Source organism: Apostichopus japonicus, chromosome 6, assembly GCF_037975245.1.
Source record: "Apostichopus japonicus isolate 1M-3 chromosome 6, ASM3797524v1, whole genome shotgun sequence".
NCBI classification, from domain to species: Eukaryota; Metazoa; Echinodermata; class Holothuroidea; order Aspidochirotida; family Stichopodidae; genus Apostichopus; species Apostichopus japonicus.
Window position 1 is genome coordinate 8043275 of NC_092566.1, and position 21843 is coordinate 8065117.

The 21843-nt window shown below is 37.8% G+C and overlaps 1 protein-coding gene across 27 annotated transcripts in view; it reads right to left on the bottom strand.

The window, feature by feature from the left end:
- LOC139968854 (uncharacterized) overlaps positions 1 to 21843 on the bottom strand; it is a 35849-nt gene that overhangs the window by 7831 nt on the left and 6175 nt on the right. For 3 of the 27 annotated variants that reach the window (XM_071973401.1, XM_071973399.1, XM_071973402.1), the window contains exons 5-13: positions 20927 to 21046; positions 19561 to 19677; positions 16501 to 16620; positions 12108 to 12227; positions 10751 to 10870; positions 9394 to 9513; positions 8031 to 8150; positions 6762 to 6878; positions 3306 to 3437 (exon numbers count right to left, since the gene is read on the bottom strand). In XM_071973401.1, the coding sequence (XP_071829502.1) occupies positions 3306 to 3437; positions 6762 to 6878; positions 8031 to 8150; positions 9394 to 9513; positions 10751 to 10870; positions 12108 to 12227; positions 16501 to 16620; positions 19561 to 19677; positions 20927 to 21046 (1086 nt within the window). The remainder of the gene's footprint in view (positions 1 to 3305; positions 3438 to 6761; positions 6879 to 8030; positions 8151 to 9393; positions 9514 to 10750; positions 10871 to 12107; positions 12228 to 16500; positions 16621 to 19560; positions 19678 to 20926; positions 21047 to 21843) is intronic. The other 24 variants (XM_071973405.1, XM_071973403.1, XM_071973409.1 and 21 more) reach the window with 24 other exon arrangements.

A 21843-nucleotide genomic window follows, 5' to 3' on the forward strand; every position in this document is an offset into this window, starting at 1 on the left:
CCTCAATATGCAGAGTACGGGGCAGCCTTACATAGCGTTCAAATGTTCTTGCGTTTGCACATGTAGGAACAATATCGAGCCCCAAGCAGTACAGACACAGGACTTCAGTGGCCCCCCTGACGGACTCAAATGGACTGCTGTCAGCATTTTCAGCTTTTTACCACTTTTTACTGATTCGCGATTATTGACTTTTTTATTGCGCTCTCAAATACTGTACCTTTTGACATTTGTCACATTTTGTTGGTGTAATTAACTGACAAAATGGCGATGACACCTATTTATTCTTCATTTATCTGCAAATTGGCAAGGCCTGGAAAGGGTCATTTCCGGCGATCTAGGGAGTATCTTTACTCAAAAAATTTCTGTACGCTCCACGCCAACCTGTGGTGGTGCTCCACTTAGATAGTGTCGAAAGCTCCCCTACAGACCATTCTCGCCCCCTTGACCAATACCCCTAGCTCCGCCACTGCAGGACTTACCTTAAATTTGTTGGTAGAACGATTAATATATAAATACGTGCCATACATCAAGTATCACTGACCTTATAAACGTAAAACATCTTTGATTCTCTGCCATAATAATTGTCGAGTGATGTATTAAAATTAAAAAGTATTAAAAATAAGTACCATGTGATGTGACTATAGGAAACCTGTCGGGAGTGAAAAACGACAAGGTACGCCATAATGATATGCATAACTAAGAGAAACTGATTTGAGGCAGATCTCGAACATGGAATCTAGTGACTACGTATGAAGTTCCTTCAAGCTTTGCCTTTGAAGTAATCATCTTTACAAGGTATTAAAACCTGACCTATGCCGACCTCAAATGACATTTGACCTCCACCAATTTGTACTGATCTGTGAAAACCTTTTCTCATTATCTGTGAATGGAAACTTCCTGTTAAGTAGAGGTAGAAAAGGACACATCTGCTATATCTTTATTGATAAGAAAACTATATCTTTCCAAGTCCTTTTTAAAACGAGTTAGATCGCTGAAAGGTACTAGTTTTCAGATGAAGCGAAATTCATGAAACAATACTTACTTTGAACATCTATAATAGCAAAGTAGGAAACACAGATATGAATTAAAGTTGATAAGAAAGAAATGAAGATGTTAATTAGGGGCAAGAAAATAGCTAAAAGTAGATACACAAAATTAATACAATTGCTTCTTTAGAATCAAGATGCATGATGGGAATGATTTTGCATGAGGTGCTAGAAGAGTGAAAGATGGCTACATCACACGATCTGTACACTTCATTGCTTGTAGTATTCTATCATCAAATCAGGATTCATGGAGAGGATATTTTGTGTTCTTTTGCAAACAATGTTCCGGGTGTGTAACAGATGGCTACCTCACACAATCTGTACACTTCATTGCTTGCACTCTATCATTCAATTAGGATTCATGGAGAGGATATTTTGTGTGAGGTTCCAGATGAGTGGAAGATGGCTACCTCACCCGATCAGTACACTTCATTGCTTGTATTCTATTATTCAATTAGGACTCATGGAGAGGATATTTTGTGTGAGGTTCCAAGTGTGTAACAGATGGCTACCTCACCCGATCTGTACACTTCATTGCTTGTGTTCTATTATTCAATTAGGATTCATGGAGAGGATACTTGTGTGAGGTTCCAGGTGTGAAACAGATGGCAACCTCACCCGATCTGTACACTTCATTGCTTGTGTTCTATTATTCAATTAGGATTCATGGAGAGGATACTTGTGTGAGGTTCCAGGTGTGAAACAGATGGCAACCTCACCCGATCAGTACACTTCATTGCTTGTATTCTATTATTCAATTAGGATTAATGGAGAGGATATTTTGTGTGAGGTTTCCAGATGAGGGGAAGATGGCTACCTCATATGGAAAGTACAATTGTTTTTATTTTATCAGCTAGGCAGGATGATTGGAGGGGATTTTTTCAAGGAGGCACTAGTAGAGGGTATGATAGGTACCTCACCTGACCAATGCAGTTCATTACATTGTGTTTGTTACTATTATATAAGTAGTGTGCATGAAGGGGATATTTTGTACAAGGTACAACTTGATATGCCCGTCACTTGAAAAAAAAACCCCAAAAAACCTAGAGTATGCTCTCTGTATCGCCTAAGCAGGGTGCATTGAAGGGAAGAGTTCTACAAGGTCATAAAGGAAGCTTGGCTAGCATAGACAGACTCTTACAATTCATTGCTTATCATATCATCTAAGCAGAAACCATCAACAGATGGTTTGCATTACTGGTGCTTTCTGACTTCTAAGTAGGTTCCATGATGGGTATATTTTTAGTGAGGTACCTAGATGAGAGAAAGATTCCCTCACAAAGAACAGTACAATCCATTGCTTGTTTTCCATCATCTAAGCAGGCTACACGACAGGGATATTATGAGTGAGGTACCTAGATGAATGGGGTACTATGCATGAAGAGTAGAAATAATTGCCACTTTTGCTATCATCTAAGCAGGGTTCATGAAAGGGAAATTTTTGGGAGTAAGATGGGTACACGGCATGAAAAGTAAAAAAATAAATGCAGTCTCTATCATCAAAGTAAGATGTATGAAGGGGGAAATTCTGATGAGGTACTAAGCTTAAGAAAATCGGTACCTCGCATGAGCGTTATGATTCATTGTTTGTTTTTCTATCATCTAAGCAGGTCTCATAAAGGAGACATCTTGAGTGAGGTAAAAGTTGAATGGAAAATGGGTAGGTACTATGCGTGAAGAAGAGTAGTAATAATTGCTACTTTGCTATCATCTTAAGCATGGCTTATGATGGGGGTATTTTGAGTGAGAGCAAGATAAATACTTTACCTGAAAAAGTACAAAGAATTGCATTCTCTATGTAAGATGCATGAAGTGGATGATTCTTGATGAGGTACTAAATGTGATACGATGGGTACCTCACATGAACAGTACAATTCATTGCTTGTTTTCGATCATCTTTGCAAGTTTGCATGAAGAGCACAAATAATTGCTTCTTTGCTATCATCTATTAAAAGCAGGGCTCATGATGGGGGGGGGGGGGGTATTTTGAGCGAGAGGAAGATGGGGGTGCATTGCATGATGAGTACAAATAATTGCTGTATTTATAGTCTATGTATGACGCACGAAAGGAAAAAATTTGAGGAGGTAATAAATGTAAAATGATGGGTACCATAGGGTACCTGGTAGGAACGGTATGATTCATTGCTTGATGAGAGGAAGATTGGTAACAAAGCTGAATAGTAGTCGGGATCTTTGGTCCCCGAAGCAACGATGGATGCGTGGGATATGTTGCATAAGTTGCGAGAGGCAGGAGTTTACCTATACAGTCCGACTGGTCTGGATTATTCACACGATTTAGTGTTTCATTGCATATGCACATGTACCCTAGCATATGGTCGATGCATTCATCTCCAGGACCATGACACAGCAGTGTGGTATCACATGAGAGCTCTTTGGTACAGGAAAGAAATCATTTACACAAGAATGGAAAAAAAAGTAAAAAGATACAAAGCATCCCAACAACCATACCCTTCTTCATTTGATTTAATAAAAAAAAGATGACTTTTGGCAGGACTGTGGTTTCGAGATTCATATATGAATGTATATACATATGTATGTATATATATATGGGTGTACATAGGTATGTATATATGTATGTATGTATATACGTATGCATGTATATATATATGGGTGTACATATGTATGTATATATGTGTGTATGTATGTATGTATGTATGTATGTATGTATGTATGTATGTATGTATGTATGTATGTATGTATGCGTGTATGTATGTATGTATGTATGTATGTATATAACTATGTATATATATATATAATTTAACGAAAATCCACGTTTACTCCAAAAGAAAATATTATTAGAGAAAACCAGAGAAATAAGATATGACTCATAATTGACAAATAAGGAGTAAGTTTTAGAAAATATATTGGAATTTTCGGTCCCCCTGGGACCTTCGTCAGCAATACTTGGCAGTCGAATGAGAAGTACAAAATGTGACACAATGGAAGTATGACGCTAGATAAGTGTAAGTTGCAATGATGGAATTAAAACCAAATAAACCATGACTATACAGGAAGCGGATTAAGGAGCAAAGAACGGATTACATTCATTTGTGGAACTGGTAGTTGTTAAGGGGTCCCAAGTCTTTGTTGAGGCCGCTGATGTGAGACTTAATACGACAGATCCAATCGATTTCTTTACGTTTACGTTCAGTAGTTGAGCCGTGAGGACTTATTAAAATACAAGTCTAAAAGTCCCAACACACGCATTCCGTTCGTTACCAGTTACAACCCCCTAATCAAATCTTTCATTCGCTCCATCAAACAGGAATTTGCTGTATTTCAAGACGATCAGTCTGTAGGAGAATCGTTTAAGGTACCCACCATGCTAGCATTTCCTCAACCCCCCAACCTTAAATTTCTTCTCACTTCCTCCAGACTCCCCCGCTCAGTTTCCACCTCCACAGGCAATTTTCCTTGCAGTAAACCTAGATGCCAAATATGCCCCCATATTACCCCAGGCACCGTGGTCAAGATTCCCAATGTTGACTTTAGTCTTAGACCCCCTTCCCTTTCTTGTGATTCTATTAATGTTATTTACATTTTTTATTGTGTACTTTGCAAAGAGGGCAATTATGTAGGTGAAACAGGCTCCCGATTCCGCTTACGTTTTAATAATCACAAAAAATCTATTCGTGATAATTTTGCAGGATTCCCAGTGTCCGAACATTTCAATCTTCATGGTCATTCTCTAAAAAACCTAAAATGTATTTTAATTGCCTCGAACTTCAAATCAACTACTGAACGTAAACGTAAAGAAATCGATTGGATCTTTCGTATTAAGTCTCACATCAGCGGCCTCAACAAAGACTTGGGACCCCTTAACAACTACCAGTTCTACAAGCATATGTAATCCATTCTTTGCTCCTTAATCCGCTTCCTGTATAGTCATGGTTTATTTGGTTTTAATTCCATCATTGCAACTTACACTTATCTAGCATCATACTTCCATTGTGTCACATTTTGTACTTCTCATTCGACTGCCAAGTATTGCTGACGAAGGTCCCAGGGGGACCGAAAATTCCAATATATTTTCTAAAACTTACTCCTTATTTGTCAATTATGAGTCATATCTTATTTCTCTGGTTTTCTCTAATAATATATAAATATATATATATATGTTTTGTTTCTTATTGAACTATTTTCATTTTCAAGATAATTTCAGGAACATGTTCAATCTCTGGAATATTAAACTGATCATGATTTCAGCTATTCAGTGCAGGCCTTAACATGTTTTAATCCATTCTCGATGTAAATTTTTAAAGCTCAACCAAAACATGTTCATTTAACTTCATATGAATAACAGACCACCCTTGGATTACATACAACACCATTTGTCCTTGAAACATTTAGTGATGCATTGTAAACATGTTACTTGAAGCCATTTCTTATTCTTTTGAGTTCTGTGTTGCGTCTAAGGCATCGACCGTACGGTACATGTGTTAGACTTAGTAGTCCAGTCACTTCCATTGATGAACTTAACATGTTTAAAGTGGTCATCTTTCAGTAGTATAGAATGTTTTTAAGTGTTTTCTAATGGGCTCAAACATATCAAAATTAATTTTGTGCCTAAAGTCATCCTTTTAACTGCTGACTCAATGAAATGTATCTTTTGAGGTTGTCTAGCATTATGACTAAAATTGCTGAATGTAGCCAAGAAAATGCAGAAAAGAAGGGCAAAGGGAGAAAAAATGGAAAGAGAAAGTAGAAAAAGAAAAAGGAAAGTAGGAAAATAGGACTGTATCACACATGTAGCAACAGCCCAAACAATCCAAAATAGTTAAAATATTATTGAAAAAAATCCATTATTTTGTTTGGTTATTATTTTTGTGGTGATCATGACAACACAGGTCACCCACTGTGATCCAATCCCTGGAGTAGGAATATATTTATTTGGTAAAAATTTAAAAACAAATTACATTCAATCAACCATAGCTAGAGATGTAATGGAATACCATTTAACTTAGTCTGCATGCTTCTTTAAATCCTTATAGCTATCCTAGAGATAGTCCCCATACCTTTTATTTATACATTCCTGGAAGATGTCTTACTTCAGTTTCTCATGCTCGATTTTAAAGAACAAGTTGAGAAATTGCATTTTACATGGACCTAAGTTTAGACCCCATCTTGAACAATCAGATTTCAGATGCCAAGTGCACCTTTCTTGGAAAATTCTTGGCTTCACTTGTGATTGGCTATTTGAAGTCATGTGCTAATTATGTGCTATAATTGTTATCATCCTGGCTATGTAATGTAACTAGATTGAAGTTTAACTTTTTTCTCTTTTTTTTTTAAAATGATTTGACATTAATGTGAGAGAAGAAATCAATGTAGAACCAACTGGAAGTTATATTACTCATTAATATCTGTAATTTCAAAACGTTGTATCCTAAACTGTTAATCAACCAACCACCATGGCAAGATCCAATCGCTACCTGGAGTTCTGTCTCGCAATCTCACGATAAGAAGAAGATGTCCAGATGGGATGGAAACTTACAGAGGGTAGAATATTTTTGTCTTTTTGATAAGTGCAACATGTCTACCAACAGCATATCACTTAAACATTTCTCAATACACATAAAATTGCAAAAAATTCTCACGAGACAAACTCATTGCAATTCCCTCAATATTCCACATCCTCGTAAATTCTATCTGGTGAAAAGAGAGGAAAAACAGAAAGAGAAAAGGCAGACTTACCCTCACAAAAACCATTCTTGAGACGAGAAAAGTTATCACATTCACATCCGAGGAAGGTTGTGTCATTGCCCTTGCAAATCCCATGTTCACCGCATTGATGGTTTGAACAGGTCGTAACTGCAACAATTCAAAATGGAAACTCCAAAATTTATGCTTTTCTAAAAGCAAAATCATCTGCGATGTCTTTACTGCAGAAACGAAAGGTTTTCCAGGGACACTTCATGCCCGTTGGTTGCCAAACAAAAATGGCTCAACATATTCTACATTTGAGGTCCATTTGCATACGATTAATACTGGTATGTAAAAGTGTCTGGGCAAAGTAATGTTGAGAATTTGAATTAAATTTTATTTATTGATTCACTTCTTTATTAAGATTCATTCACTCCTTGGAAGAGAACATTGGCAAACCGAGAAAACATTCCAAATGAATCACATTTCAAGGATAAAACAAAACACAATTCTATGATAGGAAAAAGGTAAAGCTTTTGAGGAACATCTTGCCATTAGGACATCACAGGCAACTTATAATGATCCACTTTTTAGAGCAAGGAATTGTCTATCTGGTAAAATTGTACACTTTCATATAACCATATTTTATCTAGAGTTATGAACGAGGTATCGAGATGAGGCTTTTGACTAACGGCGTAGATTATTCTTCTCCGCCATGTCAGATTTCATTGTATGCCAGGGAATATCCCCTTTTAAGTATTCGTGTCTACCTCGAAAAAGGTTTTCTCACAATTCTACACCATGCTATGACCCAGCGCACCAAATGTTTTCTGATTAGGGAGCATGTTCCGTGACAAGATTTTTTCATTGGTCAATGTAATGAGTTGATTCAAAGGGTAAACCAGCATATCTATAGCTGATTTTTGCTAAAAAATTTTCTTCATAAAACTCAAAAATGATTTCAAAGATTGACCATTCGTACTTCCCAATAAACTTTAATCTTGTTGGGAAATCTAACATCGTGATTTTGACCACCTTAGCTGTAAGTCCACTTTGACAGAATGAAATCCAGTAAAATGACTAATTATACTAGTCAGCCCTTATACTTTGGTTGGTAGGATGTAGGAGGTCGGGGGGGGGGGGTGGGGTAACCGGATTGGGATGGGCATCAGGAGAGGACAGTGATATAAAAAGGTTACTAAGTGCTCAAGCGACCGTGAAATGAGAATGCAGTTGTTGTGAGGAGACAGGGAAGTGCAGAGTGAAATAAATACAATAAATACTTACAAGTGCAATATCTTACATTGACTGAATTCTTACCTTCACAGATACTGGTCTCTGCATTTCTTTGATAGCCTTCCACGCAATTACAGACAGGGTTATCACCTTCAGTGCATTCTTCATTTTCTCCACAGACAGCTCCCCCACAGTTACCAACTACTTTGATACAGAAATGAAATTGCACAATGCAAAAATGATCAGATCTTTACTTCTGTAATTTTCTGTTATCAACATGTTTGGCAAGATGTCTAATGTAGCAGTGTTGTCCATGAGAAATAACTTAATCACGAATTAGTTGCCAAAGTGTATTAGCAATAAGAGAAATATACCCATCGACCCATCGGGGCTATGAACTAACAAATGTTCAATCATGTAGTTTCAATGTTGTTATTGCCCCACCCTCACCAACCCCCCTCCCCTACCACCACTCTGTCTAACACTACCACTATTTGATACACTATTTATTATAGATTCAGAACATTTCAAAATGACTACATTTAGTCACTTGTCCACATTCTGTTATTTGACCAAGCCAAACACATAGACAAAGTTTTTAGGGACTTTTTCTGACTCCCCCCCACCCTTGGATAACCATGTCTTACTATTATGGTTATCCAAACAGAATATTTGATTGTCAGAGACAATGCAACTAATAATGATCCACTTTTTGGAGCAAGGAATTGTCTATCAGGTAATATTATACACTTTCAAATAACCATATTTTATCTCGAGATATGAACGAGGTATCGAGATGAGGCTTTTGACTAACGGCGTAGATTATTCTTCTCCGCCATGTCAGTGTTCATTGTATGCCAGGGAATATCCCCTTTTAAGTATTCGTGTCTACCTCGAAAAAGGTTTTCTCACAATTCTACACCATGCTATGACCCAGCGCACCAAATGTTTTCTGATTAGGGAGCATGTTCCGTGACAAGATTTTTTCATTGGTCAATGTAATGAGTTGATTCAAAGGGTAAACCAGCATATCTATAGCTGATTTTTGCTAAAAAATTCTCTTCATAAAACTCAAAAATGATTTCAAAGATTGACCATTCGTACTTCCCAATAAACTTTAATCTTGTTGGGAAATCTGACATCGTGATTTTGACCACCTTAGCTGTAAGTCCACTTTGACAGAATGAAATCCAGTAAAATGACTAATTATACTAGTCAGCCCTTATACTTTGGTTGGTAGGATGTAGGAGGTCGCGGGGGGGGGGGGGGGTGGGGTAACCGGATTGGGATGGGCATCAGGAGAGGACAGTGATATAAAAAGGTTACTAAGTGCTCAAGCGACCGTGAAATGAGAATGCAGTTGTTGTGAGGAGACAGGGAAGTGCAGAGTGAAATAAATACAATAAATACTTACAAGTGCAATATCTTACATTGACTGAGTTCTTACCTTCACAGATATTGGTCGTTTCATTTCTTTGATAGCCTTCCATGCAATCACAGACAGGGCTTTCACCTCCAGTGCATTCTTCATTTTCTCCACAGACAGCTCCCCCACAGTTACCAACTACTTTAATACAGAAATGAAATTGCACAATGCAAAAATGATCAGATCTTTACTTCTGTAATTTTCTGTTATCAACATGTTTGGCAAGATGTCTAATGTAGCAGTGTTGTCCATGAGAAATAACTTAATCACGAATTAGTTGCCAAAGTGTATTAGCAATAAGAGAAATATACCCATCGACCCATCGGGGCTATGAACTAACAAATGTTCAATCATGTAGTTTCAATGTTGTTATTGCCCCACCCTCACCAACCCCCCTCCCCTACCACCACTCTGTCTAACACTACCACTATTTGATACACTATTTATTATAGATTCAGAACATTTCAAAATGACTACATTTAGTCACTTGTCCACATTCTGTTATTTGACCAAGCCAAACACATAGACAAAGTTTTTAGGGACTTTTTCTGACTCCCCCCCACCCTTGGATAACCATGTCTTACTATTATGGTTACCCAAACAGAATATTTGATTGTCAGAGACAATGCAACTAATAATGATCCATTTTTTGGAGCAAGGAATTGTCTATCAGGTAATATTGTACACTTTCAAATAACCATATTTTATCTCGAGATATGAACGAGGTATCGAGATGAGGCTTTTGACTAACGGCGTAGATTATTCTTCTCCGCCATGTCAGTGTCCGTTGTATGCCAGGGAATATCCCACTTTTAGTATTTGTGTCTACCTCGAAAAAGGTTTTCTCACAATTCTACACCATGCTATGACACAGCGCACCATATGGTTTCTGATAAGGGAGCATGTTCGGTGGCGAGATTTTTTCATTGGTCAATGTAATGAGTTGATTCAAAGGGTAAACCAGCATATCTATAGCTGATTTTTGCTAAAAAATTTTCTTCATAAAACTCAAAAATGATTTCAAAGATTGACCATTCGTACTTCCCAATAAACTTTAATCTTGTTGGGAAATCTGACATCGTGATTTTGACCACCTTAGCTGTAAGTCCACTTTGACAGAATGAAATCCAGTAAAATGACTAATTATACTAGTCAGCCCTTATACTTTGGTTGGTAGGATGTAGGAGGTCGGGGGGGGGGGTGGGGTAACCGGATTGGGATGGGCATCAGGAGAGGACAGTGATATAAAAAGGTTACTAAGTGCTCAAGCGACCGTGAAATGAGAATGCAGTTGTTGTGAGGAGACAGGGAAGTGCAGAGTGAAATAAATACAATAAATACTTACAAGTGCAATATCTTACATTGACTGAGTTCTTACCTTCACAGATATTGGTCGTTTCATTTCTTTGATAGCCTTCCATGCAATCACAGACAGGGCTTTCACCTCCAGTGCATTCTTCATTTTCTCCACAGACAGCTCCCCCACAGTTACCAACTACTTTAATACAGAAATGAAATTGCACAATGCAAAAATGATCAGATCTTTACTTCTGTAATTTTCTGTTATCAACATGTTTGGCAAGATGTCTAATGTAGCAGTGTTGTCCATGAGAAATAACTTAATCACGAATTAGTTGCCAAAGTGTATTAGCAATAAGAGAAATATACCCATCGACCCATCGGGGCTATGAACTAACAAATGTTCAATCATGTAGTTTCAATGTTGTTATTGCCCCACCCTCACCAACCCCCCTCCCCTACCACCACTCTGTCTAACACTACCACTATTTGATACACTATTTATTATAGATTCAGAACATTTCAAAATGACTACATTTAGTCACTTGTCCACATTCTGTTATTTGACCAAGCCAAACACATAGACAAAGTTTTTAGGGACTTTTTCTGACTCCCCCCCACCCTTGGATAACCATGTCTTACTATTATGGTTATCCAAACAGAATATTTGATTGTCAGAGACAATGCAACTAATAATGATCCACTTTTTGGAGCAAGGAATTGTCTATCAGGTAATATTGTACACTTTCAAATAACCATATTTTATCTCGAGATATGAACGAGGTATCGAGATGAGGCTTTTGACTAACGGCGTAGATTATTCTTCTCCGCCATGTCAGTGTCCGTTGTATGCCAGGGAATATCCCACTTTTAGTATTTGTGTCTACCTCGAAAAAGGTTTTCTCACAATTCTACACCATGCTATGACACAGCGCACCATATGGTTTCTGATAAGGGAGCATGTTCGGTGGCGAGATTTTTTCATTGGTCAATGTAATGAGTTGATTCAAAGGGTAAACCAGCATATCTATAGCTGATTTTTGCTAAAAAATTCTCTTCATAAAACTCAAAAATGATTTCAAAGATTGACTGTTTGTACTTCCCAATAAACTTTAATCTTGTTGGGAAATCTAACATCGTGATTTTGACCACCTTAGCTGTAAGTCCACTTTGACAGAATGAAATCCAGTAAAATGACTAATAATACAAGTCAGCCCTTATACTTTGGTTGGTAGGATGTAGGAGGTTGGGGGGGGGTGTGGGGTAACTGGATTGGGATGGGCATCAGGAGAGGACAGTGATATGAAAAGGTTACTAAGTGTTCAAGCCACCGTGAAGCGAGAATGCAGTTGTTGTGAGGAGACAGGGAAGTGCAGAGTGAAATAAATACAATAAATACTTACAAGTGCAATATCTTACATTGACTAAACTCTTACCTTCACAGATACTGGTCTCTGCATTTCTTTGATAGCCTTCCACGCAATTACAGACAGGGTTATCACCTTCAATGCATTCTTCATTATCTCCACAGACAGCTCCCCCACAGTCACCAACTACTTTGATACAGAAATGAAATCGCAAGATGCAACAAGAGCCCAAGGGCACTGTGGTTCCTTGCTTGGGGTATATGACAATACACATCATATTATCAAGCAAGATTGGGCTGAAATAGTCCAAGTAATTGTCCTACATGTTCCCATAAAGTAACCAACACTATAGCCAACACTTTTGTGATCACAAAATGTGATCAAATTTTTTATCAAAAGGCACTTTTGAGATCTATATATGGCGTCGAAAATGTAAGAAATATAAGAGACCTACAAGCGTGTCAACAGATATGATAACAATGGTGACCTCAGATGACATGACCTTTAAGTTTCAAAATGTTCCACCACCCCATTCACAACTTGTCCCAAAATATCAACCATGTCACACCTTGGCATTGAGATTTAATTGCATTAAATGTCAAAAAATTAACTTTTGAACTTGTATGTAACTTCACACACAAAGGTCACCCGGAGGTCAACCAATTGACGTTTTTGATCGGTGAGACCTAAATAGAGCATGACTGTAAAATTCAAACATTTTTTCTTTGCCCATTTTCTCCCCCCATAATACTACTTTTTTAACATTAGCGGACCTTTGGTGACCTTGGATCACATGACCGTTAAATTTGAAAATATTCCCCTATACCATTTGCAACTTGTCCAAAAAAATCAACCTTGTCACACCTTGGCACTGGGAGTTATTGCATTAAATGTCTGAAAATTAACTTTGACCTCAAATAACTTCGCACACAAAGGTCAAATGGGGGTCAACCCATTGACATTTATGATCAGAAGGTACCTTTAACATCTGAAAATAGCATCGAAACTGTAAAAATCCACAAAACACGAAAAGGTCACCAGAGGTCAAATTGAGGTCAAGGGTCACCCAGATGCGGGTCGACAATTGGATTACATTGAAGCAACTCCCAACCCTAATGGACAATTTGTTCTCAAGTTGTCGCAAAAATACTAGTTTTTTATCATTAATTGACCTTTGGTGACCTTGTATCACATGACCGTTAAGTTTGAAAATATTCCCCTATACCATTTGCAACTACTCCAAAAATATCAACCTTGTCACACCTTGGAACTGGGAGTTATTGCATTAAATGTCTGAAAATTAACTTTGACCTCATATAACTTCGCACACGAAGGTCACACAGGGGTCAACCTATTGACATTTATGATCAGAAGGTACCTTTAACATCTGAAAATAGCATCGAAACTGTAAAAAATCCACAAAACACGAAAAGGTCACCAGAGGTCAAATTGAGGTCAAGGGTCACCCAGATGCGGGTCGACAATTGGATTTCATTGAAGCAACTCGCAACTCTAACGGACAATTTGTTCTCAAGTTATTGCAAAAATACTAATTTTTTATCATTAATTGACCTTTGGTGACCTTGTATCACATAACCGTTAAGTTTGAAAATATTCCCCTATACCATTTGCAACTACTCCAAAAATATCAACCTTGTCACACCTTGGAACTGGGAGTTATTGCATTAAATGTCTGAAAATTAACTTTGACCTCATATAACTTCGCACACGAAGGTCACACGGGGGTCAACCCATTGACATTTATGATCAGAAGTTACCTTTAACATCTGAAAATAGCATCAAAACTGTAAAAATCCACAAAACACTAAAAAGGTCACCAGAGGTCAAATTGAGGTCAAGGGTCACCCAGATGCGGGTCGACAATTGGATTACATTGAAGCAACTCCCAACCCTAACGGACAATTTGTTCTCAAGTTATCGCAAAAAATACTAGTTTTTTATCATTAATTGACCTTTGGTGACCTCGGATCACATGACAGTTAAGTTTGAAAATATTCCCCTATACCATATGCAACTTGTCTCAAAATATCAACTGTGTAACACGTTGGCACTGGGAGTTATTACACTAAATGTCTGAAAATTAACTTTGACCTCATATAACTTAACATACAAAGGTCACCTTGGGTCAACTTATTGACATTTTTGATTGATGAGACCTAAATTAGAGCATCAAACTATAAAAATTCAAACATTTTTTCTTTGCCCATTTTCTACCCCCAAAATACTAGTTTTTTGACATTAATTGACCTTTGGTGACCTCGGATCACATGACCGTTAAGTTTGAAAATATTCCCCTATACCATTTGCAACTTGTCCAAAAATATCAACCATGTCACACCTTGGAACTGGGAGTTGTTGCATTAAATGTGTGAAAATTAACTTTGACCTCGTATAACTTCGCACACGAAGGTCACACGGGTGTCAACCAATTGACATTTTTGATCGGAAGGTACCTTTGATATCCAAATCTAGCATCAAAACCAAACATTTTCTTTTTTGCTCGTTTCCTCCCAAAATAAGCACATTTTTTCTAATGTGACCTTTGACCTTTTGACCTTGGTTTCTGATGTAGTTTAATCTCCTGATTCCAAAAAACAAAACGAAAAGTCTGTACAACCATCCTAACTCCGACCGAAAAACTTTGACCCCATATAACTTCGCACACGAAGGTCACACGGGGTCAACCTATTGACATTTATGATCAGAAGGTACCTTTGACATCTGAAAATAGCATCGAAACTGTAAAAATCCCAAAAACACGAAAAGGTCACCAGAGGTCAAATTGAGGTCAAGGGTCACCCAGATGCGGGTCGACAATTGGATTACATTGAGGCAACTCCCAACCCTAACAGACATTTCGTTCTCAAGTTATTGCAAAAATACTAGTTTTTTATCATTAATTGACCTTTGGTGACCTCGGATCACATGACCGTTAAGTTTGAAATTGCTCCCCTAACCAGTTCACAACTTGTCCCAAAATATCAATCTTGTCGCACATTGGCACTGGGAGTTATTGCAGTTTTAATATTTTCGGTTTTTGGACCATAACTGACCTTTGGTGACCTTTGTGGGCACCAAAAACAATAGGGCACACCTTCTCCATATGGCGGATCTATAGTCCAAGTTTGGCCTCAATCCAACATTCCCTTATTGAGATAGAGCGTACCCAAGCAAGTGTCACAGACACACACACACACACACATACATACATACATACATACATACACACACACACACGCCAACCTGACTGCATAGGTTCCTTTTGCTAAAGCAAGGAACCAAAAATGATCAGATCTTTACTTCTGTAATTTTCTGTTATCAACATGTTTGGCAAGATGTCTAATGTAGCAGTGTTGTCCATGAGAAATAACTTAATCACGAATAAGTTGCCAAAGTGTACAAATAAGTTGCCAATAGCAAGTAGAAATATACCCATCGGGGCTATGAACTAACAAATGTTCAATCATGTAATTTCAATGTTGTTATTGCCCCACCCTCACCAACCCCCTCCCCTACCACCACTCTGTCTAACACTACCACTATTTGATACACTATTTATCATAGATTCAGAACTTTTCAAAATGATTACACACAGTCACTTGTGCACATTCTGTTATTTGACCAAGCCAAACACATAGACAAAGTTTTTAGGGACTTTTTCTGGCTCCCCCCCCCACCCTTGGATAACCATGTCTTACTATTATGGTTATCCGAACAGAATATTTGATTGTCAGAGACAATGCAACTAATGATGATCCACTTTATGGAGCAAGGTATTGTCTATCAGGTAATATTGTACACTTTCAAATAACCATATTTTATCTCGAGATATGAACGAGGTATCGAGATGAGGCTTTTGACTAACGGCGTAGATTATTCTTCTCCGCCATGTCAGTGTCCGTTGTATGCCAGGGAATATCCCCCTTTTAGTATTTGTGTCTACCTTGAAAAAGGTTTTCTCACAATTCTACACCATGCTATGACCCAGCGCACCAAATTTTTTCTGATTAGAGAGCATGTTCCGTGACAAGATTTTTTCATTGGTCAATGTGATGAGTTCATTCAAAGGGTAAACCAGCATATCTATAGCTGATTTTTGCTAAAAAATTCTCTTTATAAAAACTCAAAAATTGTTTCAAAGATTGACCGTTCGTACTTTCCAATACACTTTAATCTTGTTGGAACATGTAACATCGTGATTTTGACCACCTTAGCTGTAAGTCCACTTTGACAGAATGAAATCCAGTAAAATGACTAATTATACAAGTCAGCCCTTATACTTTGGTTGGTTTATGTAGGATGGTGGGGGGGGGGTGGGGTTAATCAGGTGCTCAAGCCACCCTGAAGCGAGAATGCAGTTGTTGTGAGGAGACAGGGAAGTACATAGTGAATAAAGTACAATAAATACTTGTGCATTATCTTTCATTGACTGAACTCTTACCTTCACAGATACTGGTCTCTGCATTTCTTTGATAGCCTTCCTTGCAATCACAGACAGGGTTATCACCTTCAGTGCATTTTTCATTTTCGACACAGACAGCTCCCCCACAGTCACCAACTACTTTGATACAGAAATGAAATTGCACAATGCAAAAATGATCAGATCTTTACTTCTGTAATTTCTGTTATCAACATGTTTAACAAGATGTCCAATGTAGCAGTATTGTCCATGAGAAATAACTAAATCACGAATAAGGTGACAAAGTGTAATAGCAAGAAGAGAAATATACCCATCGGGGCTATGAACTAACAAATGTTCAATCAATGTAATTTCAATGTTGTTATTGCTAGTGTTCAACCGATTAACCTAATCGGAATCGGTACGAACATTGCATAATCGGAACATAATCGGAATCGGTAAAAATTACGTGGAATACCAGTTATTTCATACCGATTATTCAAAAACATATGGAAGGTGAAAATATCATTATTCAAAAACATATGGAAGTTGAAAATATCAACTGATATTAGGTTTGTTCTTTTACTACGAAATATTAAAATAAGACACCCTCTATACTTCTTTCACAGTGTATACTTTCATCAATTTACGCTGCCAGGGTCGCCGATTTTGCTTCCCCCGTGGTTAGTGGACTTCAAATTTCTTGGCACAGTAGGCATAGCAGCAATACCAATTTCGCGAATTAACGAATGTGCTTGACAGGGTCGGAAATAAGCGGGAGCGATTTGCTAAAAAGCCCTCCTAAAGCACAATTACGAGTGTGAAAAAGAATATAAGAAAATCGCCCTCGTTATATCAGGTGTCTGTGTAAAATTAATTGTGACATGCGTTTGCTTTAGCTAGGAATTGCAGTTGCAGCGCGAATCGCGCAAACAGTTTTCACATCTCGCATCAAATTTGAAGCAGTGCAGTAAGGTCACGCACAATCCCCGGGAAGTTACCGTGGAAAATTACGGCGTGCACGAAGCAATTTCAGTACCAGCGAAAATAACCTAAAATCCTCACAAATCTCCGACCACATGGTAGCCTTACTTCACACTAAGTCAACTGCATGGAAATCTAACCTTGCCATCTGTTTATTCGCTCTAGTTGTGTCGCAAATAAAAAATAAAAATATCCACGGAAACTGCAATCTTCGACCACATTTTAGCCTAACAACCACACTAAGTCAATGAGAAATGTAGCCTAACCATCGGTTTGCAAAAAAAAAAAATGCGTAGCAAACTTTTAATTTGCTGGAAATCGGCATTTATTTGGAAGGTACTGTAAGTGATATGTCTTATATAGGGAATGTTATATTTTATATTGGAGTAGTTTCTAGTTGTTATTATTTCTTTACATCAATCTGGTATTACATTTTAGAGTAATTTTAAACAAGCTACGATGGTACAATTTGCTTTTCAGTTTGATTGGCCTAAGCTTACATTTTCTAATTGAACCTGAATAGAGTTAAATAGGTAACGAATAGGTATGTTTAACTTGAAGTTCGTAACATTTCTATTTGTTCATAAACAGTATAATACTGAAAATAAGTAGAAAATAATGTCGGAATGAAGGCAACATGTCATTAAAATTTACACTTTGGTAAAGATTGAAGATGGATGGTTTGTCTGAGATACTTTTTGAGATGGATATTTTGAGTAACTATTCTTAGCCCATTTCAAGCCATTAACAGGTGACATTCACGCCGAGGTGGTTAGGCCATTCGCTTAGCACAGTACTGACTAGGTAGGATGTCATATTTCCGTATTTTGGAAATTTAAAAAAAAAAAACTTTTTTTTCTTTCCGAGAAACTCCAGAGGTAATTTGGTACATACAAAATGATACCTTAGAGCCTTGTATAACAACGAAGCAAAAGGAAACAGGGGAAAATCACAACAATTATTGTTTCTGTCAAACTTTATTGCCGATTTCGTATATACGGGATATTTTCTCATTTTCAAATAATCGGAATCGGAATCGGTACGATAATGGAAAAAATAATCGGTAATCGGTATTTTCTGTTATGCATAATCGGTTCAACACTAGTTATTGCCCCACCCTCACCGACCCCACCCCCACCCCCTACCACCACCACTCTGCCTAACACTACCACTATTTGATACACTATTTATTATAGATTCCGAACATGTCAAAATGACTACACTTGTGCACATTCTGTTATTTGACCAAGCCAAACACATAGACAAAGTTTTTAGGGACTTTTTCTGGCTCCCCCTCCCCCCACCCTTGGATAACCTTGTCTTACCATTAGGTTATTCGAACAGAATATTTGATTGTCAGAGACAATGCAACTAATAATGATCCACTTTTTAGAGCAAGGAATTAGTCTATCAGGTAATATTGTACACTTTCAAATAACCATATTTTATCTAGAGTTATGAACGAGGTATTGAGATGAGGCTTTCGACTGACGGCGTAGATTATTCTTCTCCGCCATGTCAGTGTTCGTTGTATGCCAGGGAATATCCCCTTTTTAGTATTTGTGTCTACCTTGAAAAAGGTTTTCTCACAATTCTACACCATGCTATGACCCAGCGCACCAAATGTTTTCTGATTAGGAAGCATGTTCCGTGACAAGATTTTTTCATTGGTCAATGTAATGAGTTCATTCAATGGGTAATCCAGCATATCTATAGCTGATTTTTGCTAAAAAATTCTCTTTATAAAACTCAAATATTATTTCAAAGATTGACCGTTTGTACTTCCCAATAAACTTTAATCTTGTTGGAAAATCTAACATCGTGATTTTGACCACCTTACTGTAGCTGTAAGTCCACTTTGACAGAATGAAATCCAGTAAAATGTCTAATTATACAAGTCAGCCCTTATACTTTGGTTGGTAGGAGGTCGGGGGGGGGGGGGGTGTGGGGTAACCGGATTGGGATGGGCATCAGGAGAGGACAAAGATATAAAAAGGATACTAAGTGCTCAAGCCACCCTGAAGCGAGAATGCAGTTGTTGTGAGGAGACAGGGAAGTTCAGAGTGAAATAAATACAATAAATACTTGTGCAATATCTTACATTGACTGAGTTCTTACCTTCACAGATACTGGTCGTTTCATTTCTTTGATAGCCTTCCACGCAATCACAGACAGGGCTTTCACCTCCAGTGCATTCTTCATTTTCTCCACAGACAGCTCCCCCACAGTCACCAACTATTTTAATACAGAAATGAAATCGCAAGATGCAAAAATGTTCAGATCTTTACTTCTGTAATTTTCTGTTATCAACATGTTTGGCAAGATGTCTAATGTAGCAGTGTTGTCCATGAGAAATAACTTAATCACGAATAAGTTGCCAAAGTGTACAAATAAGTTGCAAATAGCAAGTAGAAATATACCCATCGGGGCTATGAACTAACAAATGTTCAATCATGTAATTTCAATGTTGTTATTGCCCCACCCTCACCAACCCCCTCCCCTACCACCACTCTGTCTAACACTACCACTATTTGATACACTATTTATTATAGATTCAGAACTTTTCAAAATGATTACACACAGTCACTTGTGCACATTCTGTTATTTGACCAAGCCAAACACATAGACAAAGTTTGTAGGGACTTTTTCTGGCTCCCCCCCCCCCCACCCTTGGATAACCTCGTCTTACCATTAGGTTGTCCGAACAGAATATTTGATTGTCAGAGACAATGCAACTAATAATGATCCACTTTTTGGAGCAAGGAATGGTTTATCTGGTAAAATTGTTCCCTTTCATATAACAATATTTTATCTAGCGTTATGAATGAGGTATTGAGATGAGGCTTTTGACTAACAGCGTAGATTATTCTTCTCCGCCATGTCAGTGTCCGTTGTATGCCAGGGAATATCCCCTTTTTAGTATTTGTGTCTACCTTGAAAAAGGTTTTCTCACAATTCTACACCATGCTATGACCCAGCGCACCAAATGTTTTCTGATTAGGGAGCATGTTCCGTGACAAGATTTTTTCATTGGTCAATGTAATGAGTTGATTCAATGGGTAATCCAGCATATCTATAGCTGATTTTTACTAAAAAATTCACTTTATAAAACTCAAAAATTATTTCAAAGATTGGCTGTTTGTACTTCCCAATAAACTTTAATCTTGTTGGAAAATCTAACATCGTGATTTTGACCACCTTAGCTGTAAGTCCACTTTGACAGAATGAAATCCAGTAAAATGACTAATAATACAAGTCAGCCCTTATACTTTGGTTGGTAGGATGTAGGAGGTTGGGGGGGGGGGTGTGGGGTAACTGGATTGGGATGGGCATCAGGAGAGGACAGTGATATGAAAAGGTTACTAAGTGTTCAAGCCACCGTGAAGCGAGAATGCAGTTGTTGTGAGGAGACAGGGAAGTGCAGAGTGAAATAAATACAATAAATACTTACAAGTGCAATATCTTACATTGACTGAATTCTTACCTTCACAGATACTGGTCTCTGCATTTCTTTGATAGCCTTCCTTGCAATCACAGACAGGGCTTTCACCTCCAGTGCATTCTTCATTTTCTCCACAGACAGCTCCCCCACAGTCACCAACTACTTTGATACAGAAATGAAATTGCACAATGCAAAAATATTCAGATCTTTACTTCTGTAATTTTCCGTTATCAACATGTTTGGCAAGATGTCTAATGTAGCAGTGTTGTCCATGAGAAATAACTTAATCACGAATAAGTTGCCAAAGTGTACAAATAAGTTGCCAATAGCAAGTAGAAATATACCCAACGGGGCTATGAACTAACAAATGTTCAATCATGTAATTTCAATGTTGTTATTGCCCCACCCTCACCAACCCCCTCCCCTACCACCACTCTGTCTAACACTACCACTATTTGATACACTATTTATTATAGATTCAGAACTTTCCAAAATGATTACACACAGTCACTTGTGCACATTCTGTTATTTGACCCAGCCAAACACATAGACAAAGTTTTTAGGGACTTTTTCTGGCTCCCCCCCACCCACCCTTGGATAACCATGTCTTACTATTAAGGTTATCCGAACAGAATATTTGATTGTCAGAGACAATGCAGTAAAATGTCGAAGACTGACCAATATGTACACTGTAGGAGAGACGTGAAGGTTTGGTGAATACGACACCAGCTTTGGGCCAGTAAAATTGCCCTTTGGTTAAATTGTAGGCCTACCTATATTCTTGTTTTATTTCAGTTTTTTTTAACTCCAAAATGACGGAGGACTACATCAATTTATTCATTTTACCAATTTTTACGGGTATTGTAGTTAAAATGCAAGCTGAATTTGATGTCAACAACTGGTGTTCCACCGGATGAACACCGAAGCTGTTTTTTGCTCGTTTTGGTTTTGGTTGAATA